General features: G+C 40.8%; 1 protein-coding gene across 2 annotated transcripts in view; it reads right to left on the bottom strand.

Annotated features, from left to right (window-relative positions):
- MYOF (myoferlin) overlaps nucleotides 1–26,546 on the bottom strand; it is a 116,431-nt gene that overhangs the window by 84,469 nt on the left and 5,416 nt on the right. For both annotated transcript variants that reach the window (XR_014712358.1, XM_084633627.1), the window contains exons 2-3: nucleotides 15,995–16,050; nucleotides 15,005–15,096 (exon numbers count right to left, since the gene is read on the bottom strand). Coding sequence is in view for 1 of the 2 variants with exons in the window: in XM_084633627.1 (XP_084489753.1) it covers nucleotides 15,005–15,096; nucleotides 15,995–16,050 (148 nt within the window). In the remaining variant the exon portion in view is untranslated. The remainder of the gene's footprint in view (nucleotides 1–15,004; nucleotides 15,097–15,994; nucleotides 16,051–26,546) is intronic.

The raw sequence follows: 26,546 nt of genomic DNA, 5'->3' as shown, positions 1-26,546 counted from the left end.
GTTCATAAAAAAGTCTTTTACAATCCAAGTTTAACATTACTAAACACCTGCTTCATTTGGTTTATAGACAGCAACTTACTAATTTTAATAAAAGCTGCAGAATTGGAGGTATTGTTCTGTGGAATTGTGCTGTGCATAACAGGTGATTCACAACACAGTTTATTAGTTGCAAAAGTATCTCCATGCTCTTCCCAGCAGCTGTAGCATTTCACCAAAACATTTCAAACAGAACTCATGAGAAATGTGTTGCGTCCTAACTGATTAGGGGCTTCTGGAATGAACCACACAGATGCAGTAAAGTAAGATTCCACAGACCACTGGTTTAATCCTGTAACTCACAAAACACAAATTCAACATGCAGCTTCCCCTTTTCAACTCTCTAATCCAAATCAAAATCTGGAATGGATTCACATGACCCAGCTGCTATTCTCGGTACTCTAAAAGACCAGCATGGATAATGAGGAATGGATTCGCCATAAACATGACATCCCTCCTTTTCCCCCCTCTAACTTTAAATTAAACAACAATTATTAAGCTCACCACTTTGAAATACATCCACCTAATGAATAAAATACAAGCAGCACAGAATAAATGAAGCAACGTCAAAAGTTTGATGATTGTTCAACATGTTCACAAAAACACTTATGTTTAAGGCTAAGATTTTGTCATTGTTGTTTTTAGTAAAAGTCACGGACAGGTCACAAGCAATAAACAAAAATTCATGGAAGCCATAACCTATCCGTGACTTTTACTAAAAATGACTGTGACAAAATGGGAAGTGGGGGTGTGGGGGGATCTAACACCCACAGTTTTCTGCAGCAGCTCCATGGTTTCCCCCGCCACCATGGTGGCTGGGAGCTGCAGGGTTCCCCCTCCATTCACAACAGCTGGAAGCTGCAGAGGGGGAGGCTCCACCCACAGTGGCGGGAAGCTGCAGGGTGACCATATTTGCCAAAGAGAAAATGTGACACCCCCAGCTGCTTGCCCAAGCCCTGCCTCCCTCCCACCCCAAGGCTGTCACCTGTGGCTAGAACCCTGGGGAGGGCCCCGCTGGCAGTCCCTGGGGCTGAAGCAGAAAATGTCAGGGAGGTCTCTGGAAATCTATCACAGATTCTGTGACCTCCGTGACATAAACATACCTTACTTATGTTATGTAGTCCTTCAAATGCACTGGAGGTTGACGGCCACTTCTTTTTGAGTGACTTTCAACCTCTGGAGCACAGCGAGTTAACTTGCTCACTTGCGTTGGAGAGAGTACAAGGGGTTTACAAGTGTGTAAGGTTGTCGTCATCATCATCTTGTACTGTGAGAATATGAGTGCCACAAAGTGGTTTGATGTGAGATGCATTTTGTGTGACTTCATGGGGTCCTCTCTGAGCAGTGACCATTGTGCCTCTGATCACTGTGGTCTTGTAAAGCTCAGGAAAGAAGGGCATAGAGAGTTTGTTGCTCAGATGAAAGTTTCTGGCAAGAACTACATCTCCCACATTGAAAGAAGTGGTCTTGGCCTGAGCTGGTCGGCATATATTTTCATGACAAGGTTCACTTTGTTGTCAAGTTGATGTAGAGGTTCATCATCTGCTCTTCTCTCAACTTGTGGCAGTTTTGTTCTTAATTGTCTGCTGAACAAAAGAGATGTTGGTGCCATGCTAGTTGAACAGTGGCGAGTGGTTTGATAATTGAGGAGGAAATTAAATAACTCCTGTTTCTCATCTAATCCATCAGCTGCAGCAATTCATAGTGCTTTCTTGATTGGTCGCATAAACCTCTCATCTTCTCCGTTGGCTTGTAGCCACTGCAGCGTAAGTTTGAAACCAAGAGACTCTGCAAATTGAGCGAACTGCAGGTCTTGAAATGGTCAGTTTTAATAACAGCAGGTATGCCATACACTGACAAAATCTTATCTAGTTTGGGTACAACAGCATCAGCAGAAGTGGTGATGATCATTTCCACTTCAGGGTATCGAGAATAGCAGTATCTAATAACCAATAAATGTTTTCCATTAGGGAGATCACAAAAATTCATGCTAACTTCTGTCCCTGGGGATGTGGGCAGAAGAGACATATAGAGGAGGAATGTGGTTTTCCAGAACTGCTGCCTGGTATAGTCTGCAGGACTTAAGGAGAGTTTCAGGAAGGCTATCAATTCTCAGGAACCAGACTTTTTCTCTGAGCAGGAATTTTGTTTTTACCAGTCCCTGGTGACCTTTGTGAGACAAATCAAATGTGTGATCCCACAACAAATGCAGAATAACAAGTCTTGTATCTTGGAGTAGGAGGTCATAGTCCATGACAGTAAGTTCACCTTTAACATGGGCAAATGATCATAGAACAGCTTGTGTTTCAGGAGTCAAATGTTGTAGACTATGCAGTTCTTTCCAGTCATCACTTCAAGTGGTTTTGATGATCATTTGGAGCAGGGGCGGGCAAACCTTTTGGCCCAAGGGCCACATCGCAATTGCAAAACTGTATGGAGGGCCGGGTAGGGAAGGCTGAGCCTCCCCAAAGAAGCCTGGCCCCAGCACCAATCTCACCCCCAACTGCCCCCCTCAAAACCCCTGACCCATCCAACCCCCTCTGCTCCTTGTCCCCTGACCGCCCCCTCCCGGGACCACCCACATCTCACCACCACCTCAGAATCCCACCCACTATCCAACCCCCCCCGTTCCCTGTCCCCTGACTGCCCCAAACCCTATCCACACCCCCGCCCCCTGACAGGCCCCCGGGACTCCCAGGCCCATCCAACCCCCTCCCCTGTTCCCCGTCCTCTGACCGCACCCCCAGAACCTCCACCCCATCCAACCCCGCCCCCGCTCCCTGTCCCCTGACTGCTCCCCAGGACCCCCTGCCCCTTATCCAACCCCCCCACTCCCCACCCCCTTACCATAGCGCTCAGAGTGGCAGGAGCTCGCAGCCCCACTGCCCAACCGGAGCCAGCCACAATGCTGCGCTGCCCAGCAGGAGCGGTGGGGCAGAGCCCTGGCGGCACGGCGACATGAGGTTTGGGGAGGACAGCAGGGGAAGGGCCTGGGGCTAACCTCCTAGGCCGGGAGTTCAGGGGGCGGGCAGGACGGTCCCATGGGCAGGATGTGGCCCGAGGGCCGCAGTTTGCCCACCTCTGATTTGGAGATGTGTCAGACTCTGCAGCTGTCTTTATTTGTTGTAACAATAGAGCTTTGTGAATGGTGTCTGAGAAGAGGAAGTTATTAAATGCTTCTGCTTTCTCCATAGTGTTGTGATTAAGTGTTTCAGGAATAGGGTGCCTGGAGAAGTAGTCAGCATGGTTATCCTTTCCAGGCCAATAAATAACTTTGTGGTTGTAATCTTGTAGTTTGAGCACCCACCGCTCAATGAGCGTTGGTGGGCAAAAAGAGGCATTATTGATCATAGGTTGGTTCAAGGGACTTATGATCAGTCAGAATCATGAAATGACATCTGTAAATGTATAAATGAAAATAGGAACATCCCCATGCTACAGCAAGAGCTTCTCTTTCTTTCTCAGAGTATCGTTGTTCCATGGGTGAAAGAGCCTTTCTGCCATAAGCAATGGTGTAAATTCGACCACATTGGTCAACTTGTGTGAGGACTGCTTCTAATCCAACAGGGTTAGCACCTACTAAAAGTTAAATTCTCTTACTGGAGTCAAAATATGACATGACTACATCATGGGTAAGGGATTTCTTTGGTTTGTCAAATACATTTTGATGTTCATCTGACCACACCCATATGTAATCTTTCCTGGGTAGAGATCTCAGAGTCTGTGTGATAGTGGCTAATCTCAGAATGAATCTGACACAATAATTTGAAAGCCCTAGCAGCTATGAACTTCAGATGGGTTCATGAACAGAGTGGCATTGTGACTGTCCTTCACTTTCTTAGGATCTTCAGAGATGCCATCTTTGGAGAATGTGTATCCAAAAAATTCTAATGTGGGTTTATTATACTCACATTTGTCTGGGTTTAACATGAGATTCTGCTCCTGCACTCATTCAAAAACAGCTGCTAGTCGGTGTCATGCTCTTCAGATGTGGTGCCAAATTCTAATATGTCATCACTCACATTCAGAACTTCAGGGATTCCAGCTAGTACCTCACTTATGGTGCTTTGAAATATTTCTGTGGCTGAAGAAATGCCCAAACTGAGTCATTTACATAGGCCCACAGATGGTGACTTTGTTATGTACCTTTACTCAGGGTGGAGCTCAAGTTGATGGTTTCCTGCTCTGTTTGCAGCTAACTAAATTCTCTCTAGTTCAAACCAAAACCTGGAATGAACTCATGCGACCCAGCTGCTATACTCAGTACTCTAAAAGACCAGCACAGATCATAGAATGGATTCTCCATAAACACTACAAAATGCATGTAATCTAAATTGCAATCAGGACAATACTCTCAGAAAGGCCTTGAAGGTACAATAATTTGTTGTAGCAAAACATACTACATTCATCTGTAATTAAAATGTAACAATCAACTTTAAATATCTTTCTTGGGTTATAGAAAGGATTTACAGGGAAGGAGATGATGTGCTATGATATTGCTTGATGGATGTTAAAGGCAATTCTAGTTAAAGAACAACAATACGAATAGGGTGCATGACATGGGTAGGGTGTGTACATCTAAATTACATTATGAAATATCATTTATGGGCCAGATTCTCTCCCCAGTCTGATCCCTAAGCAGCACTCAATGGCACAAAGGAACCAGATGCTGTTCAGCTGAAAATTTCTCCAGCAGAGTTCTCAGCTGGCATAAAGCTAGCTTACATGGTTCCTCCTCCCATCCTTGGTGTAGGGAGTGTGCTAGGGTGTCTTTGCACACAGGGATTCTCAACTGGCAGATGGCCACTATACCAGTTGGCAGTGGTCCCCAAGAGACTGTCTGACAGCTGACATTTACCAGAGTGCAGCAGCAATGCAGCCATACCTCACATACCCCTTACACCAGGGATGGGGTGTGGGAGCTAATATAGGGGCAATCTAGGGGCTGTTCTAACCTGCCCAAGGACCAGGATTGAAGCTACACATGGCAAAGAATCAGAGAGCTATACCATTTTTCTGAGGAACATGCCTCCCTTTTCTATGCAAAGCAGATCTTGGTACAGGAGAGAATCTTCCCCTATTGGTCTAATCCAGTGCCCTCTGAAGTCAATGGAAATACTCCCAAACTGTTCACATCAAAATGATCCTGTTGTGCAGAGAGGCGCTCCAGCCAAATCCCTGACTACACACACTCCTGAACAGGATGGTGTTGGAAATTCAGATACAAACTGGCTTGAACCCATTTCTGCTGTTTTGTAATCATAATGGTATTTAACCTATGATAAAAATTCAAACAGAGACGTTTTGGACATGCATTAATGTTCTTATTTAATTTCTCATTTTGCAGTATTATTTAACAGCAAATGATGGGCAAACCTCAAAGAATTAGAGGATCAGTTTATACAAACACCCAAAAGGTCAGATGCTAAGCCAGACTTTATCTGAACTACACTGTTTAAACTTCAGAGGGCTGCAGAACTGGACTGAAATCTCAGTGGAATAGGTTTACTTTCAACTTTTTAAAAAGATAGATGTCTTCATCAGGCTATTTTGGATTGTGCTTGATGGTGGGACTAGAAGAAGGTATCTATATTTAGGAATAAGCATGCTGTATTCTTAGCTGTACCTGTTAGAGAACAGCACACATATTCAACAGTAGCTGAGGGGCCAAAGTGAAACATGTAGCAGGGCAATATCTATCACCATAGTTAATGGTAAGTACCAATGGACATTTAAATGGACATTAAGTACTGCTCAGCAAGTAGTTGCTGAGTGCCTTCTGGTTCACTGTTACTGTAAATCAGAAGTCTCTTACTTTTTCACTTGGCTTTCTTTTAGGCATACACAACAAAGTAAGAAATTTAAGGCATCCATCTTCTGATAAACTATGTTGACTTTCACTTCTGGGTAAAGCAAGATTAGGAAAAGCCACAATGAGATATTTAATGAACACACAGAATATTTTGTATTGGGAGGTCTATTGTATTCCTGGTTACCACCTGTCCCTTCAACCATGTTTTGGCTACTAAGGAGAAAGGGCCAAGTTATGCTAAAATTTGTGTCACCAATTTGGTAACATTTTGGTTACCAAAATTTGGTAATGGTTGTTGATCATAAGTGCTATCAATCCTGCCTTTTAATATTAGTGTAGGACCAGCCGAGGAGACAATAATAGATGGTTTTCCACAGAAAAAGACAAAAATTATTTCTCTTTGGGTTCAGTGTCCCACAAGTTGGTGCAACATGGGGACCATATTTACTTGACATTTCATAATGAGGAGAAAAATTGATTACTGAAGTGTGTCCAAACCACACTCACCAGTGTACTTGGCCAATCTGTGTTTCAAGTGGGGATGGCTAAATTAGATTTGTTTTCACTAAACAAGAACTCTAGAGAGATCCAGATCCAAGCCACCTTTTCTATGTGAAAATCAGGTATACTGAAGACAATCACTGAAACTGTTGGACAAAGTTGGAAAGAAAAATAGAAGAAGAGGATTTGCCCTTTGACCTGTGATTCCCAAAGCTCTGGAGCCATCTAATTTGAGAGAGCTGGAAATCCATAGAATTTCATTTATCTTCTCTCTTTCTTACATAGGTTGCTAGCTCTTTCCTCATTAAGATAGCCCTGAAAACATAAACATCAATATTAACAGATGTAAACTAATCATGGGGGTTGAAAAGAACAAGTAGCCAAGTTTCACTTCTGCAGGTGGGGGAATAATTTAAACAGGCCTGTTCACAAATGGTAAAGATAACTCTGATTCTGGGGAGATACAGAGGCTTTCCCAGTATTGATTTTTGTTTACTTGTTGAAGAATTTCATAAATTTGCTAGTTTGATTTAATGTAGCTAGCAGTGATTTTTTTAAATGAAAGATTACCTGAACCATTCAATATGCATAAATGTGTATACGCTTCAGAGAGAATTTACAAAACCAAATAAGAAGATTGGACTCACATATTATCTGGATGAGTCTCATCAACCACACCCTTGCATCCCATGACACTAGTTCAAGAATCATGATGGTTTTGAAATTTTCCAATTTAAGTTTCATTTCCTCATACCTACCTACCCTAACTAAACAAAATTATAGTGGTGCACTCATTTGAATATGCTGTAAGTTTCAAACAGCACAGTAGGAAACCTCCAGGAGTATAATTTGAGCAGTATAAACACTTTCTTGTATAATCAGATTTAGCTTTTGAGGTCTAAATTGGATCTCATGTATAGTAGCTGATTTTGAAAGATAAATCCACAATTTCAAGAGTATTTGATATCAGTGCTAGGCCTACAGTATTTCCCATATCTCAAAAAAGTAGAATCTATAAACTACAGGTAAGCAATTGTTAAACACAGCATTGTACTTTTGGCATAGCTAATTAATCCATTGATGCTAGTATCAGGAAATCCTAACTCACAGCACTAACTAAGAAGTTTGTTTCTCTCTGTTGTAGTATGAAGTTATCTTTCTATATAGCATTCCTGAGATACTCAACCAGTGTAAATTGGGGTATATCATAAAGGTGTGGCTGCTCCATAGCACCCCCTGTTGGCCAAGCATAGCTCTGCCAGCACTCCCTTCCTCAGTTTCTCTCCCCAAGGTGAGCCTACTCAGCCCTCCACACACACATCTGTGCTGGAGATATGGCTTAGCCCTCTTGCCAAGTCACAACAAACATAATCCCTTCCAGAGTACCAAGAGTCCAAACTAAAAAGTGCCCACCACACATAAAGGTCCCTCTGCCCTTTGGGTCTTCTCTTCAGCCCACTCTTTGGGCCCTGCTGCTTGCCCTTTCTGGGTTCTGTGTCTCATATACTTCCCAGCTCTCATGTTGTTTCCCTCTGGAATACCCTTTTCCTTACATGCTCTGGTTCAGGGCAAACTACTCACTGGCCATCTGGGGTTCCAACTCCTGATAGGGTTCACTCTTAGTCCTTTGATAAGGTCCAGGTGTCCATTAATCTATCTCCTGCCCCGCCATAGTCTCACCTCCTCAGGCTGGGAAGCAAATTAATTATGGCACAGATGTGGCTGGCCCAATATCCCCATAAAGGAGCGAAGGTAGCACCACTGATTTCAGTGGACGCACACTGATTCGTCACCATCATCCTTGCTCCTCCTACATAAATTATAATGGCTCACATCCAAATATCTCGCTGGCTATATCTGTTACATGGTAAAGTCCATCCAAGACCTTCAGTCCCAATCTTCTAATACATACTGTTGCAGCTAAATATATTTGCCTAAAGAGAAATAGTACTATTTTAATCTTCCTTGATTATTTGATACTGCTTTTTACAGGTGCATAGATCTGAAAAGAAAAATGTCATGCACATCATCATCTACAAAGGTGAAACCTTCAGGAGAAACCAGAAGAAACTTTAATATGTAAGGCTCCCAACCTGCATTCAGATCTATGAAGGCAGACTCCTACACGCATGCCGCCTATTGTCAGGCACAGAGGTCTACCCACACGGATCCAATTGCAAGAGGATGGTCTAAATATTTTCGGTGGTAGGATAAGAAATTGATTGAACAGTTATAATTACAAATCTAACGTGTCTCAACAGTGAGCTGTTGTTAACCTTCCCTGCTGTAGATTTGGGACTACATTCTTCACCAAACAGAAGGGTGTGCCTAGCCTATTTTCCTCTGTGTTGCCAGGTTACTAATTACTCAGTCTGGAAAAATGTGTACTTGCTCTCCTACACATGGAATAAAATCACTTCACTTAAATCAGACCACAATGTAACTTCCTGTACAGATTGTGGTATTTATAACTTGGTAATCTACCCGTTGTACTTCAGTTACTGACAAAGATCCTAAATGTTACGTTTTCCTTACACGGTGTAGATTCATTTTCCTAGTGGAATGAGAGATTTTAAACGTTGACTAGACTAACAACATAATGGAAAACAGATGTGTTCTTTTCTCAGACATTTTTATATGGGGAAGGCCAGCTCTGGACTTTGTCACGTGAAAGCTCTCTTTGTCTATCCCTGGAGTGATCTATGTGAACATTATATCAGTGTGATTTGGGCTTTTTTCATGTAACTACTTTTCCAGTGGGTCAGGCTTTGGGTCATGATGAATGTTGATGCAATATTAGTCTGCTCTTACAGTAAAATTTCTGCAGGTAGCAGTAAATTCTGGTTCCAGGAGAAACAGAAAAATATGCATGATGTTCACATTAGCCTAATTGCAGAAACATACCACAGCAATGAGTAGTGTTTTGGCAGAGAGTAAAAGCAAGGGAACTTCTACTAGACTGATTCTCCTGCACTGTGTAATACTGGCCTAAGTGCATTACTGTATAAGTTTTTAGGAGACGGTGCCCTTGTTCTATAGCATCTGCCCAGATCTTTGCTCCAGGAATGGAGGAGCAGAGTTAGGGCTATGTGCCTGATACATTCCCTGTGAGTGACCGGGCAGGGAAGGATGGCAAGGCAGGATAGGTGAGACCTATGGTTCCACTTCTACCTTGTGTGCCAGTCAGCAGAGCTGGCTGAATGACAGATAGGGAGTAAGCTGTACCCTGAAACAGGTGATATAAATTATTGCCCCTACCTCACTCCAGCACAAGATAAATGAGGCCTGTCGGCGGAAACTCCCCCATACTCAAAGTTAAGCCTAAAAACTGCCCCTCAGACAGCAAAATAAAAAGTGAATAACACTGTGAGTCCTTAGGCTTGGGGGAATATTGGCACAGGGACAAATCCTGTTTGCCTTACTCATTTGGACTAGTCACATTTATTTCAAAGTCCTCCTGAGGCTAATGTGAACAGGATATGGCCCACAGTGGGTATGTGCAATAGGCTTTCACCTCTGGAGGCTTGAATCCAAATCATGACAAGCTTCACGAGTCAAAGTGAATGTGATGGTCTCCTGTTCTCCATTGTGATTGTTATTTGTTTGTATTACAGTAGGGCCCAGAGGCAAGTGGTAGGCACTGTACTGTGGTTGCACATATCCCAAAACTGCCATGTGTGCTAGCCTAAAGCAGCCTGTTCCACAGTCTCCTCCCTCTTTTGGGAATTGTGCAATGTTGCAGTTCAGGACTGAGGTCCATTGGAAGAAACATGCAAGGAGGATGTTGTGCATTATTTTGGCTACTCACCTTAAGGAGAAACAAAATCATTCACAAATAAAAAAAAAATTGGGTTGATTCACAAAGAGATTTTAAAAAGAAATAGGAATTAGGGTGGAATGAACAGAATTGTGTAATTTGCCAAGAGTTCATTCAGCACTGCCGCAACCCCTTTGAGAATTTGTAAATAGTTCCCTGGTTATTTATGCATATAGGGTCAATTCTGCATTCCACTGATGTCAATGGGACTTTTTGGGCGGTGCGGGGGAAGGTGGGGGGAGAGGAAGACTCCATCGTGATTTTAGTAATATACCACTAACACCATACCAAAGAAAAAACCTACACCTCAGCTGTTCCTTACTGTGAGTTAGCATGAATAACTGCCTGCAAAAGGCAGGTCTAGTTATATAGTAGTGGAGAGTTTCAAGGAAAAAAACCCTGCATTTCACTACTCCTATTCTGTTGCTGCTGAATGTGAGGCACTGGATTTCTTTAGAACACTGAAGAACTACACATATGTAACTATGTTTTGAAAGACCTCTTAACTGTGCTCTTCTTTATATTATAGAGCCAGCTTACCTATCAGAGAGCGAACTCTGTTATCTACTTATTAACTCTTTGGGGCAGGACCATCTTTTTGTTCTGTTTGTATAGCACCTACCACAATAGGGTCCTGGTCCATGAATGGGGCTCTGAGGTGCGTAATACAAGTAAATAATAATATTATTATGTTTCACACATCAACAGAATGCTTTATGTTCTGCAGATTTTTTACCTCAAGCTGTCCACTTTAACTACACCTGTAATACATGTCAGTTAAGTCAATAATGCATGAGACAGAAAGAAAACAGTGTGGCTTTCAGACTCTAGCTTGAGCTTGCAGGCCTGGCAATTTAAAAAAACCTCATTATTTGTAAATTGAATGGATTTCCTCTGGAATCATTGAGAGACAATAAACATGAAAGCCCACAATGCAATCTATAGCAACAGTTAGAATAATTGGAATGAATTTGTTCCATATTATTGATTGTGTGTGAACATATTTACAAAGAGGTATACTTACTTACATAAAATATTGAAAATTTAATCTGAAGGGGTGCTAAAAGAATACAAGCTGTGAAAGACTAGAATGACTATCGTGTGAAACCCAAGTGACTCTTCTTCTAAATCCTACTGTTTTATGCTTTTTTTTTTCCTTTGGAAATGATGGTGGCTATTTTTAAGTTAATGGGAAACATTATGTGCACACATCAAATGAGCATTAGCTCATGACCCTTAAACAGTTAGTGACTGTGAAATAGTTATTTCACCATCCTCCTATTTACTTTGCATGAATATGCTTTTCGTAGCTCCATATATAGTACGTCACTTTCCAGGGGGTTGTCTTTGTTCAGTTTTTATGTGTACATAGAATACATAAGTGTGAGCCAACTCCTATCCATAAATAAAAATATCAATATTTGTAATGATCAGCCCTTGATCATTCTTTGAGAAATACAAACGGACATGGCTGATGTTTGTAAATATGATTTTGGATTAAGGATAGATTATCTAGTTTGGAAAAAATAAGAATCAACTGGAATCTTAGCCCAGATATTGAGCTGACCCTATTCAAAGGTTCAGATAAGAATTCTCCCATCTTTTGGTGATGTCATGCAAAATCCATCTCAAAAACTCAGAAGGGCTGGCAGACTTTGCTGTGTCAATTTCTTTCTTCAGATATCATGATTTCTGGAGCTTCCTTGAGATCAGAGTCATGCAGTGCATTCTGGGCCCCTTTCACCCTGGTGAACCTCTAGAAGATATGAGATTTGATTACAACAAATGTCCTACCAGCGACTCAATGATGGGATTTATGGAGTATCACCAAAGGCAGGAGAGTCACTTGGCTATCAGAGGAGGAAAAAGAAGCAAACAAAGGTTCATTGCGAAAATGGAACTACTACTGTACCAATAAATGCAGAATTTATACATTTTTCAGTATCATAAGAGCTCAATACTTGAACTGAAAATAACAAGATAAAAATGGATCTGTCATCATAGACATCTTTTGATAGCATCACTCGGCACTGCTATTAAAAAAGGGGAAGATGTGTGCTACATACATGTGATACCACTGCTGGGCATTCGCACTATGGGGATGTTTCATACATGTTCACTCTTTGCCTCCTCCCACAGAATACCAGCAATCAATAGAGCTATGACACAGCTTGTTACAGCTTCATGTCAGCCATGCTGGAGAGGAAATAGCAACAACAGTGGCATGGATCTTAGTTAACATTCGATCACTTTATAGAAAGAGGTGGGGAGATAGCAAGTTGTTCTGGTGTTTTTTGTTGTCGGATTATTTTTTTTTTAGCTTTTGAAGGATGTTAGGGTTTTCAGTAGGTTGATTAGAAGTAAACTTGGCCCCGTTTTTCCCTTTGACATTTCACTCAAATTCACAGTTCACATTTAGAGACAAATCCTTTGGCCCAAGTCGTAGCCAGCAGAAGGTCCTGAACACTATGGGAATTGAGTGGTTCTACTGTGCAGTGCAGATGTGAAGGCACTGGACAGCTTGCACAGGTGGTACAATTATGCTCTGCAGGGATGCCATCTGCCCTGGCATAGGGAGCATTGGGTGGCTCAGGAAGAGTGCAGAGACGTGGTCAGTAGATCTGTGCTATATGGATCCACTGGTTAAACCTGTTATGTAACACAGAGATGCAGCAGCTGGATAGTCATCTGCAGCCCTGAAGCTGCAGCAGGGGCTATGAAGCAAACATTTGGGGGAAGGTTTTGGATTCTCCACTTCCTCCCATACACAGAACACCTCTGCACAAAGCCCATTTATTTAGAGTTTGTGCAAGGGATAGGATTTACCTCAGAGGCTCAGAAAACGTGTTAAGATGCTTCAAATAAAAACATATACAATATATTTTCTTACCCTAATAAATCTATAGTGTGTGCAGTATTTGGCATATTAGAGATGAGAAATATATGAGTAGAGTATTGGTGAATGCAGAGGACTAGAAATATCACATTGTTATGAATATTCCTCTTTTTATGATTATACAGGGTGAAACGCTGGCCCCAGTGAAGTCAATGGAAGTTTTACCACTGAGTTTAGTGGGAGCAGGATTGCACAGAAAATGCATGTGATTCCTTACTCTATACATAAAACAAGAAAAAATATATGCACGAATAATAATATAATAATAAAATCTTTCCCATTCATTCCCCAAAGAATCTTTTCTTCTTATTAGTACACTCTGAGAGGTTACTAAACGGTCATTAATACTTTCACAGTCTGTAAGTTAAACATCATCCTCTTATGGGGTGTGTCTATACACACTGTTTTCAGGTATCCTGCACACCTTCAGTTCTGATATTAAGGACAAATTAAAGCTTTAATCATACAAAAACAACACATCTGTATTTTGCCTCTAGCATTGTTTGTACTAATTGCCCAATCATGCCATTCAGAACCATGAAAAACACGTTGGAGCACATGTTCTGTGTTTGTACAGTGCCTAGCACAATGGGGTCCACAACTAGAGCTCATAGGCACTATGGCAATACAAATAATAATTATGACAAAATACTGAATATCTATACTGCAATGTTATCTACATACTGTACATAAGTAGGCCATGATTTAATTGCAGTGAAACCTTTCCATGCATAATGTATAGTTTTATGCAAAATGCATTTTGCAACATAGCAAATCTTTCTAACATATATAGGAAACTGCTTATAAGCATATATCCCAAACATGAAAGTTTTGTATTCCAGGAACTTTTTTCCCCTGGAAAAAAATGATTCTCTGGATTTTTTAGTAAGGGTTCTATGCAGTAGCATTTTACTTGTTTTAGTTATACTGACCAGCTTAATTTACAGGACTTTATATATTCTATTTAATTTTAGCTTTCAAACATTTATTTATTAAAAATACATAGTTTGCCTTTTTAAACAATTCAGGGAACTAAATACTTCTGATGAGTTTATGCTTGATAGTTATTCTATTAGTTGTTTGCAGTGTTGTCTCTCTCATTCTATTAATTAACATTTTATAAAAATGTAAGGATAAAAAATAAAAACTCTTGGATACAAAACTTCCAGCACTAAAAACAAAGAACATTGCATTACCCCCTGAACTTTTAGTTATGTCTTTTCCCTTTCATGTAAAAATAGCTTCCTTTATACAACATGACTATTTCTTCAATAACATTAACGGTAAGAAAAAAACAGACACACTTCTTCTGACAGATCTTCCACTGAGGAAGAGACCAGATATACTTTCTATAAGACCATCTTTCAATAGCCTATAATTTTTGGTTTAGTGTCAATCTATCAATGCTTCCTGCAATATTCATCCAGACAAGAATGGGTTTAACTATCTGTCATTTTTTTTCTAATTCTGTAAAATTACCAATGAACACTGACTTTGCTGAAACTAACTAGAACTGGTTCTCTGACTGCTATCTGGAAGAGCTTTTGTCTGATGCATTTGATCAAAAACCCATTAATATCAATTGTATGGATGAAGTTCAATCTCTGGCCTCTCAAGGGGGGCAGAAAACAGAGGAAATAACTTTGTGCACAAGGTCAAGTGCACAGAGAAGGCTGAAGTCTCCCTCCAGAGCAACAGTACAGAAACACTGGTGAGGGAGAAGACTACAGTGAGCAAAGAGAAGACCACAGGCCTAAAATGTATAGAGAATCATTAGAGTACAGTACAATAAAACAACAAAATATCAGCCAATTCAATCAACCAACCAATCTAATAGCAGCAATTATTTGTTTGTAGTGAAATATCAGATTCATAGTTTTTGTTTGGCCTTTTGAGTTACATTGAAAATGAGATTAATTAAACAATGAAAAAAAGTACATACTTGTTTTGTCCAATTGTTTCAAAATCTTTCACAATAATGGTCAGGGATGATGAAATATCGAGTGCTATCCCTTTCAAATCAAATTCAAGAATCTGTACAAAGAGAATTAGAGCAAAAACAATTGATCAATACAGCTAAAATATAAAGTACCTTAACACTATGAAGGCAAACAATAAAACTTTTCATGAATGAACATTACATTTAGTAACACAGTTAAACCGACTGATCTTACATCTGCATGTCTGAAAAATGAAGTGAAAAACTTCAGAACATGTCCGTAGTACATTTTGACTTGTTACTGACACATTGCAATTAAAAAGGAGAGTTTCTTAATAGTGCCCCATTACAGTTTCTAGTTCTCCTCCCTTGTATTAATATGAATAAATTATTTTCCATCATAAGACCTGGGCCTATTCCCATTTCAGTCATGGGGGGAAGTGGGTTGCCAGTGATTTCAGGCCTTTGTGTTTCTACACCCTTCTCTCATTTGTAGATATGATGACCCATGATTTTCATGAGTATGCACTTTAACCTCTCTTCTAGCTCATTAAAGAGAATGCTAAATATAGCTAAAACTAACACTGACCTTTGTGGCACCCCTCTAGACACCTAGCCCTAACTTGCATTACCATTTTTCATTACACTTGGTGTACAGTTAATTATCAAAGTGGCAGTGCTCATATCAGGGACCCAGTCATGACGCTATTAATATCAATGCCATGACTCCTTACTTTGCTTACAAGCCTTTGGTAAGGGACCTTGTTAAAAGCTTTCTGAAAGTCCAAGTACACTATATCCACTGGATCACCCATCCCACATTGTGTTTGCTTACTCAGCTGCAAAACACATTTACTGTCACCTTATAGGAAAGTATTTTACTTTAACTCCTATCTGTATCTCAGATTCATAACTGCAGTGACTAATATACTAATTTTGTAGCCATAACGCACTGTACCGTATACTAAAACAAAAATTTTATGAGAATGTCACCTCGTTCCAAACAGGGTTGAGTTCACTATCAATTTTCTTTGTTTTCTTTTTTTCATCTGCAAATAAAAATAAAATGTGATTGTTTGCTTCTATTAAAGGCTTAGAATATTAAGTCAAATAATAATAGAATCTTTCCATTTTCTTTCATAAAAGACTTTTTTAAAGCTTAATGTGATCAAACTATTTTGGCCCATCCAGGATCTGTAGTTTTTGTTGCTGAAAATTCCTTTGGATAGATTTTAGTTGGTTTACTTGCACAGTAATTTGTTTGCATTTATTTAGTTTACACATAACGAATGTTTCATGCAGACTAGACCAGCTTCTTTCCCCTAAAAACCTTTATGTGTCTTAGTCCTTTTTCTTTTGATGTGAGTTTAGTGTTGATGAAAGGGGCCAGACTAACAGCCTTGGACAGTGGCCCCAGTGTGACTGATCTTGTTCATAAGAACATATCTCTCATTTTGTTTAATCCCTTGTTTGTGTTCTTGGATTCTTGTTGTTAATATTTTTAAGCTTCCTGTAAAATGGCAGCAATTTAAACAAAAAAAAGTCTAGGCAGAGGAATGTAGAGTTAAAATTTAAAAAGTTCTCTGCTTCATATGCACAGATATTGATACTAATGAGAATTACACATGCGTATAAGGGGAAATTCACTCCTTTGAGTAAATAGGCTCTGTGCAGAGGTTTATAGGGGGATTAGTTGGATGGAATTCTCACCTCCAACTTGCAATGCATCAATGCACTGACTGCCATTTCAGCATATAAATTGCAATAGCTGCATCCCCTAAGTGGAGGCTCCCAGACACTGGCTCTACTTCAATGTAAACCAGTCTGTGTCCCCTGGGGTAAGCCATGGTGCACAACCAGGGTAGATTATGTCTGGCATGGCCATTCTACCCAAGCTCCTCCCCTTCAGAGGCACAATGGGAACTAAGTGGTGCGGAGGCTCTTACAAAACCCTTCAGACCTGTGTGAATTTCACCCATAGAAAGGAGAACAGAATCCAAGAGGATTCCCCCATTATAACAAATCTACATCAGCTAACATTTTGATCCTAGGTGTCTTGAGTTTTTCTTTAATATAGAAAATAAAATAAAATAAAATAAAAATATGTATGGAGGAAGGAAAACATTGTCTCTTGCTTGACACTTGGCAGCATAAAATACAGTACATTCACTGAACACATACAAATTTTTAAGGGGAAGTGTGTGCCACACAGGAATAACTAATATATTAGCTGTACTCATTATCAAGGCCATTCTAAGTGAACTAATCGTTGAGTTATTGAATACAGAGATATCACTAGAAAGATTGACATTTACAGATTTTTTACTTGCTCTCTTTCTTACCTTCACTCCTTTAGTGAAGCAATATTACAAGCTCACATTGTCATTTGCAAGTTTCAACTATACATTGTCAGTAAAACTTTGAGAAGGTCAGTGAGGCAATATTAAGTCAGTTTCCACATTACTCAGGTGGTGGGATTGGATGGCTCTTTCTATTGGATGAAAGTGGAAGGCACTGAAAAATTAGCCCATACTATACATTGCAAGGAAGTGACACACACTTCTGTAACAGGAATTGGCCACAAATTATGCAGGATACTGACTCACATCATACCACAAAGGAAAAGCATTTTTAATCTATCGTGCTGTAAACTCACATCTTGCGGAACAAAGAACTAATTCTCATAATATCAACCTGAGTTCCACGCATAGTTAGAGCTAGTCAAAAAAGAAAACCAAAGACACATGTTCTGAAATTAATCAAGATTAAATATTTCTGAAATTAAATATTTTGATTTTTTAATTTAAAATGACTTTTTAGAATTTCCTTAATTTTAAATATTAAAAAGCTCAAAATAAAGATAAAACTTTTCATTCAATATTAAATGTTTTTTTTCAATTCTCTAAAAATTTTGAAATATTTGTTTCATTTTGACCCAAAACAAATTTCATTTTTTTTATTTCATTTTATTTTATTTTTTGATTTTTCAGAAAGGCCAGCAAACTGAAAAATCAATTATTCCCACAGCTATATTCACAATCCTATGTACTGAGGTCACCTAATCAATAATGCTGCACTGTTGAGCACGGCTACCTGAAAAATCTGGGGTTCAGAACAGATCTTGAGATTCCCAGTCTTTTGGTCAACAGAAGGTGGGATTGTCCTACTGGCAGTTCCATGTAATGGGGAAATTGTACCATAGAGACAGCCCTGATTGAACTGATGGATACAAGCACTACAATCCTGACTCAAGCCAGCTAACACCTCAGTCACAATCCTGTAGAGTAATGTGAGGATCCGTGTAGTGTAAACTCTGGCCAGGATCCCTCTTGACAAGGGGGAGAGCTCATTCTTGACTACCTAGTACTAATTACTAAAAAATAATAGTAAAATAAAAATAAGGTTCATGATTTCATTTATACTATACATACTATGGTGTATGCTGAGAAAAAAATGTTATGTCATATATTTGAAAGTAATGAGAAGGATTTTGGGTTAAATTAGCAGGATTTTGTTAAAAAAACATACATAAGTTGAGTCAGTCCATATGTGGAGTTAACACATTTGAGGTTGATTTTTAGTGTTTATTCCCTTCATTTTATGTTGCCTCTTCGTATTTGTCTATTTTACCATTCTTTTAATGCCACTTATTTTACTTTATGTTTTTGTACCTGCAGCATAAAACTTTTCCCTTCCTATTTAAGATACTATAGCAACATTTTTTGGCCAAGAGGATTCCCTTTGGGGCCCTTCAGCATCACCCATTCTTCAGCAAATGGGGTTGCTTTGATATCAGGTACTCCCCCACTGGCTGTGAACCCAGCCATGAAAAGCAAGACTCAAAATCATATCATTTGATGAGAATCAAAACTGGGTAAATTTGCACAGTAGGGCAGTGGGCCATCTATTGTTTTTCTTTTGGCCTCACCCTGAGGTAAGGAATATAGGATATTTTTATATTACTTTCTTTGTTAACAAAGCACACTTAACTTACAGAGACCAGAAATAAAGGCAGGTTATATCTCCCCTGCTTCATCTTTGTCATTTTAAGTTTACAAATAGATTTATTGTACTACTGTGACGCTGGCAGGCCAGATGGCAGCTTTTGCCAAGACTGCAGGCATTAGCTAAGAACTGACAAACTCATAGCTGGAGACCAGACCAGTTCATGTATGTGTTAATGTGGCTCAAAATAGGTATTAGTTTCATAAAAATGTATTTAGTGTTTAGACTCGATAGAATGTCTGCAAGTTGCTGCATGCATTAATCTTATTTGTAATCTTATTAATCTTATTTATAATGTCTGAATTCCATGCTATAAGGAAATATGTAAGTTTTGCTTTATAACTTAGAAAATGTTTGCTCTGAACTTGTGAACTCAGATGGGGAGAGAGTTCCCCCCATCTGTCCAGAAGAACTATCAAAATCAGATGGGCCATCAAGGAACATTGCAATACAAAGGATTGGTGAATGGCTGTATCACACCTTGGAAATGCTACATGTAAGGAAGCTTGTCCGATGGACTTGAAGGCTGAAGAAGGAAATAAAACAAAGACATGGGAAAATTTTCTATCGCTTCACTGTTTGAACCTCAAAGGCTCAGAGATCCCAAACTGAAGCCAGAGATCACCAGGGGTTACCACTGGTGCCGCCCTGAAAGACATTTTGAATTAACAAATCCCTACAATTCTGTCACTCTTAGGATTTAGATTGCCACTCATTTGTGTATATGTTTAGTTATTAGACTTTTAAGTTAGTTTATTACAGAATTGGCTACAGGCATTGTGTTTGGTGTGTGATCTAAGATACAAATGGATCTGGGGTAAGTGACTAGTCTCTTGGGACTGGAAGCAACCTGAATATTTCATTATTTTTGGTGTAAGTGATTATTTATCACTAAGTCCAGCTCACCTGGGTGGCAAGATAGACTGGAGAGTTTAGAGGGACTGTGTATGTCTCCATGGTGAGACTGTTATAGTGGTCCAGGAGTTCACATTTGTTACTGGCTTGATGAAATCTAATTATAGAACAAGCCACCAGTTTGGGGTATCTGCCCTGTTTTTGACAGTCTGCTCTGAGGTAGGCACTCACGGTCGTGATTCACTCCAGATAGTGTGACAATTGGTGTAGTCTTGGCAGGATTCTCATGCCACTGGTCAGTTGGGTTAATAGATCATAACCCCAATCATGTTAAAAGTTTACATTTGATATCAAGTTTTTAAGTATTAAAGAGTAGTCACAATGAGTGAATTGCAGTCATATGAGGGTCTTGACACAAAGAACCTTGAAAAATATGTAAGAATAGGGGATTATCCCATAAAAAGCCTCTGATCAGAAACTGAGAGCTTTGCTCATAGACTTTGAGCAAGGAGCAGGGTCTGAGCACCCCACTGCCCCAGATGCCATAGAAACTGCTGCAGCAAAACTGGTTCGAGAACAATGGTTGTGGACAGTAACTGATGAGGTAAAAGCTGCCATTTGTGATAAAAAACCTTCCACAGTTTTGGAGGCAGCAGAAATTGCAGATAAATATATTGAGTCAAGGGCTCGTGCGGGGCACAAACCACAGTGGAAGGGAAATGCTCCTGTTTCCCAGGTTAAGAGAGAGGAGGGGGTCTAGGAATAAACCTACCCCCAACTTTGTTAAAAAATGTCAAAGGAGCCCAGATTTTAAAACCTCTTACCCTAAGAGAAAGCAGGTAGTCTGCCATCACTGTGGGACTCCTGGCCATATAAAACCAAATTGCCTCAAACTTAAGGTCACCCCACAATCTGCGCCCAGAACCCCCACAGGGAGTGCCAGTGCTACCACCATGAGTGCTAATGCTAACACCATGATCCCAGAGGAAACAGTATAGGAGCAGGTGGCTTCATAAAGTACAGTAGGACTGAGTCTTGGTAAGGTAGGAAAGAATTCATTAAAACTGCAGGAGTGAATGGCATTGACTGTACAGGCTGAAGGGACATGGCATCCCAGGTCACTTTGATTAAGGAAAGCTTGGTAAGGGAAGAAGACAGACTTCCTGGCAAAAGTCTAAATATTTCAGTTTGGGCTCAATTTTCTGTGATTGTGCCCCTGACTAAAGTTCACCTTACGTGGGAGGATTTTAAGGGTGAAATTTCATAGAATCATAGAACTGGAAGGGACCTTGAGAGGTCATCTAATCCAGTCCGCTGCATTGAAGGCAGGACTAAGTATTATCTAGACCATACCTGACAGGTGTTTGTCCAACCTGCTTTTAAAAATCCCCAGTGATGGAGATTCCACAACCTCCCCAGGCAATTTATTCCCGCGCTTAACCACTCTGACAGTTAGGAAGTTTTTCCTAACATCCAATCTAAACCGCCCTTGCTGCAATTTAAGCCCATTGACTCTTATCCTATCCTCAGAGGTTAAGAAGAACAATTTTTCTCCCTCCTCCTTGTAACAACCTTTTATGTCCTTGAAAACTGTTACCATGTCCCCTCTCAGTCTTCTCTTCTCCAGACTAAACAAACCCAATTTTTTCAATCTTCCCTCATAGGTCATGTTTTCTAGACCTTTAATCATTTTTGTTGCTCTTCTCTGGACTTTCTCCAATTTGTCCACATCTTTCCTGAAATGTGGCACCCAGAACAGGACACAATACTCCAGTTGAGGCCTAATCAGCATGGAGTAGAGCAGAAGAATGACTTCTCGTGTCTTGCTTACAATACTCCTGCTAATACATCCCAGAATGATGTTTGCTTTTTTTGCAACAGCGTTACACTGTTGACTCATATTTAGCTTGTGATTCACTATGATCCTTAGATCCCTTTCCACAGTACTCCTTCCTAGGCAGTCATTTCTCATTTTGTATGTGTGCAACTGATTGTTCCTTCCTAAGTGGAGTACTTTGCATTTGTCCTTATTGAATTTCATCCTATTTACTTCAGATCATTTCTCCAGTTTGTCCAGATCATTTTGAATTTTAATCCTATCCTCCAAAGCACTTGCAACCCCTCCCAGCTTGGTATCATCTGCAAACTTTATAAATTCTTGTTTCCCTCTATCATTTTAGCCACATCTAAGCAGGTTCATGTTATAACATGCAGCCAGAGAGAGTATGGCCCTGACTCACCGGCTGTCTGTAGACAGCAGGCAAAGTTGTGGGGGTGGGGAGGAATGCCCTCGGTCCTTTGTCTATTGAGAGTAGTAGCTTCTGAGAAGCAATTTGAGGATTCTTCTGCTGTGCTGGAGTCTGCTCTAAACTTAGGTGAGACTCAGAAGGAGTTTGTGAAAGCTTAACAAGATGACCCTTCTCTGGACAAGGAGAGGGGTTGCAGCTCAGAATATAATACCCCAGCTGGGAAAGGAAATGGTAGATTTTTTGTATAAGGAGACTTGTTATATAGGGAGGTTTCCATAGGGAAAAAGTGTTGTCCTGGTGAGGTTTGCAAGCAGGTAGTTGCGTCTGAGAAATACAGAGAGAATTGCTCCAATTAGCTTATGATTGCCCATTCATAGGACATTTAGGAGCGGAGAGAACCTGTGACAGGCTTAAATGGAATTTCTATTGGTCTCACATGTTTGAAACAGTAAAGATGCAAGGGACTGCATGGTCACCTGTGCTGATGAGCTCGCCTGGCCAAACAAGAAATGAGATTCAAATGAGATTCAAAAGTTCCCAGGGCTTTTCCTGTACACCTGGCCCGTGCATCCGAGTTCAGAGTGCTGTCCAGAGCGGTCACAATGGTACACTGTGGGATAGCTCCCGGAGGCCAATACCTTCAAATTGCATCCAAACTAACCCTAATTTGAAACAGTGATGTCGATTTCAGCACTAATCCCCTCGTTGGGGAGGAGTACAGAATTCGGTTTTAAGAGCCCTTTATGTCGAAAAAATGGCTTCGTTGTGTGGACGGGTGCAGGGGTAATTCGGATTTAATGCTGCTAAATCCGACATAAACTCGTAGTGTAGACCAGGCCTAAGAGACTGAAGGAACCCTGCAAAGCATCATGGCAACTTTTGGCCATTATTAAAGAGGTGTTTGCCAGACTGTCTGTGGATATTGTGGGGCCCCCTCACTGAACCTTCCAGGAATGGAAAGAGATATATACTTGTGGTGCATTCTGCCACCATGTACCTTGAAGCCACAACACTATCTAATGTTAAAGCTCAGATTGTAGCTACAGCTTTATTCACCATTTTTAGCAGACTAGATTTTCCCAGAGAAATCTTGACTGATTGTGGGGCAAACTTGATGTCTTTAGTTTTAAAAAGTTACAGAGAGTTATAATGTGGAGTGAGGCATCTAACAACTGCCCTCTACCATCCAGAAACTAATGGTTTCTAAGATATAATGGGACTTTGAAAGCTATGCTGAAAACGTATGTCACCAAGTGTGAGGATGACTGGGCCATGTTGCTTCCTTATCTGTTATATGTGTACAGATATTTCCCCTAAGAATCTACTGCCTTTGCCCCCTTTGATCTCCTGCGTGGGAGGCAAGTTGAGGGGAGGCAGATTTGAGGTTCTTGGGAGGGCAGTACTGAGGGGACAGGAAAGCCTGTAGGGGAGTATGTCACTCATTTTAAGAATTTACAGGCTATGATTAAATTAATGCAGCAGAACCTTGATAGAAGTCAGGAATCGCAAAAGCTTGGTATAACAGGAATACTGAAAAAAGATAATTTGATATTGGTTATTTAGTATTAATGCTAATTTCAGAGAGGACAAACAAAATGTAGGATTGTTGGGAAGGACCTTATAAGGTGATAGAAAGAGTGAATGAGGTCACTTATGATGTAAGGAAACACTATGGCAGGGGAGCTGTGCAAACGGATGAAAAGCTGATGAAAGGGAGATGGCAGTGAATATGATTTGTTGTGTTGATGAAGGAATATTTAATACTCCTTTGGTTGATTTGGTCAGGAAGAGCAAGGACGAAACTCCCCTGAAAAGCATTGAGTTCAGGGAGGGTTTGGATCTAATCCAAAAGCAGGTAAGGCTGGCCCCTTTGAAGCACCACAAACAGGTATTTTCCAAAAAGAAAAGGAGTACTTGTGGCACCTTAGAGACTAACCAATTTATTTGAGCATGAGCTTTCGTGAGCTACAGCTCACTTCATCGGATGCATACCGTGGAAACTGCAGCAGACATTATATACACACAGAGATCATGAAACAATACCTCCTTCCACCCACTGTCCTGCTGGTAATAGCTTATCTAAAGTGATCATCAAGTTGGGCCATTTCCAGCACAAATCCAGGTTTTCTCACCCTCCACCCCCCCACACACAAACTCACTCTCCTCTGGTAATAGCCCATCCAAAGTGACAACTCTCTTCACAATGTGCATGATAATCAAGGTGGGCCATTTCCTGCACAAATCCAGGTTCTCTCACCCCCTCACCCCCCCTCCAAAAACCACACACACAAACTCACTATCCTGCTGGTAATAGCTCATCCAAAGTGACCACTCTCCCTACAATGTGCATGATAATCAAGGTGGGCCATGTCCAGCACAAATCCAGGCTTTCTCACCCCACCCCCTTTTTTTTTTCCCCAGGAACACACACACACCAACTCACTCTCCTACTGGCAATAGCTCATCCAAACTCACCACTCTCCAAGTTTAAATCCAAATTTAACCAGAACGTCTGGTGGGGGGGGGTAGGAAAAAACAAGGGGAAATAGGCTACCTTGCATAATGACTTAGCCACTCCCAGTCTCTATTTAAGCCTAAATTAATAGTATCCAATTTGCAAATGAATTCCAATTCAGCAGTTTCTCACTGGAGTCTGGATTTGAAGTTTTTTTGTTTTAAGATAGCGACCTTCATGTCTGTGATTGCGTGACCAGAGAGATTGAAGTGTTCTCCAACTGGTTTATGAATGTTATAATTCTTGACATCTGATTTGTGTCCATTTATTCTTTTACGTAGAGACTGTCCAGTTTGACCAATGTAAATGGCAGAGGGGCATTGCTGGCACATGATGGCATATATCACATTGGTGGATGTGCAGGTGAACGAGCCTCTGATAGTGTGGCTGATGTTATTAGGCCCTGTGATGGTGTCCCCTGAATAGATATGTGGGCACAGTTAGCAACGGGCTTTGTTGCAAGGATAAGTTCCTGGGTTAGTGGTTCTGTTGTGTGGTATGTGGTTGTTGGTGAGTATTTGCTTCAGGTTGCGGGGCTGTCTGTAGGCAAGGACTGGCCTGTCTCCCAAGACTTGTGAGAGTGTTGGGTCATCCTTCAGGATAGGTTGTAGATCCTTAATAATGCGTTGGAGGGGTTTTAGTTGGGGGCTGAAGGTGACGGCTAGTGGCGTTCTGTTATTTTCTTTGTTAGGCCTGTCCTGTAGTAGGTGACTTCTGGGAACTCTTCTGGCTCTATCAATCTGTTTCTTCACTACCGCAGGTGGGTACTGTAGTTGTAAGAAAGCTTGACAGAGATCTTGTAGGTGTTTGTCTCTGTCTGAGGGGTTGGAGCAAATGCGGTTGTATCACAGAGCTTGGCTGTAGACGATGGATCGTGTGGTGTGGTCAGGGTGAAAGCTGGAGGCATGTAGGTAGGAATAGCGGTCAGTAGGTTTCTGGTATAGGGTGGTGTTTATGTGACCATTGTTTATTAGCACTTTGCGAATACAGACTAACACGGCTGTTACTCTGAAACCAGGTATTTTCCAACTGGTCAGGTTTAATTGACAGGATTATACATTTCATTGAACTAGCAGGGCCCTGCGCTTCTCCTAACAAGGCATATTGTGCTAAAGGGGAAATGCAGAAACAGATCCAGGAAGAGGTAGATAGCATACTGGAGATAGGAGTAATTACTAAAGTCCCTGGGTATCTCCCATTGTGACAGTACCTAAAAAGGATAAAGCCATGAGGTTTTGTGTGGACTTTAGGAAGCTAAATACTATCACCTTACCTGACCCATACCCCACACACCAAATAGAGGACCTACTGGCTGTGTTGGGGAGTGCAAAATTCATAAGCATGACTCATGAGTACTAGCAAATCCCCTTAGATGCTCGTGCTCAAGAAAAATAAGCTTTTATAGAGGAATATGGCTTATATGAGTTTAAGGGTATGCCTTCTGGATTAATCAATGCAGTAGTTACCTTTCAGGGGCTTGTCAATGAGGTGCTGCAGGGGTTACAACCATTTGCCAAGCCCTATATAGATGACTTGGCCATTTTCAGTAGTTTCTGGCAAGACACTTGAATCATAGAATATCAGGGTTGGAAGGGACCTCAGGAAGTCATCTAGTCCAACCTCCTGCTCAAAGCAGGACCAATCCCCAATTTTTGCCCCAGATCCCTAAATTGAACTCACAACCCCAGGTTTAGCAGGCCAATGCTCAAACCACTGAGCTATCCCTCCCCTTTCACATGGGAACTGTGTTGCAAAGGCTTAAAGAAACCAACCTCACTGTCAAGGTCTCCCAATGCAAAATGGGGACTGTAGAGGTATCCTACCTAGGACACAGGGTGGGCAGTGGTTTTGTTTGCTGTGATCCTTTAAAAGTAGGAAGCGATTAGGAACTTGCCTGCCCCACAAATCCAGAAGCAGGTCT

The sequence above is a fragment of the Lepidochelys olivacea genome (genome assembly GCF_965140295.1).
Source record: "Lepidochelys olivacea isolate rLepOli2 genome assembly, chromosome: 7".
Lineage (NCBI taxonomy): Eukaryota > Metazoa > Chordata > Testudines > Cheloniidae > Lepidochelys > Lepidochelys olivacea.
The sequence above is the reverse complement of the archived record's forward strand: the minus strand, read 5'-3'. Positions and strand labels throughout refer to the sequence as shown.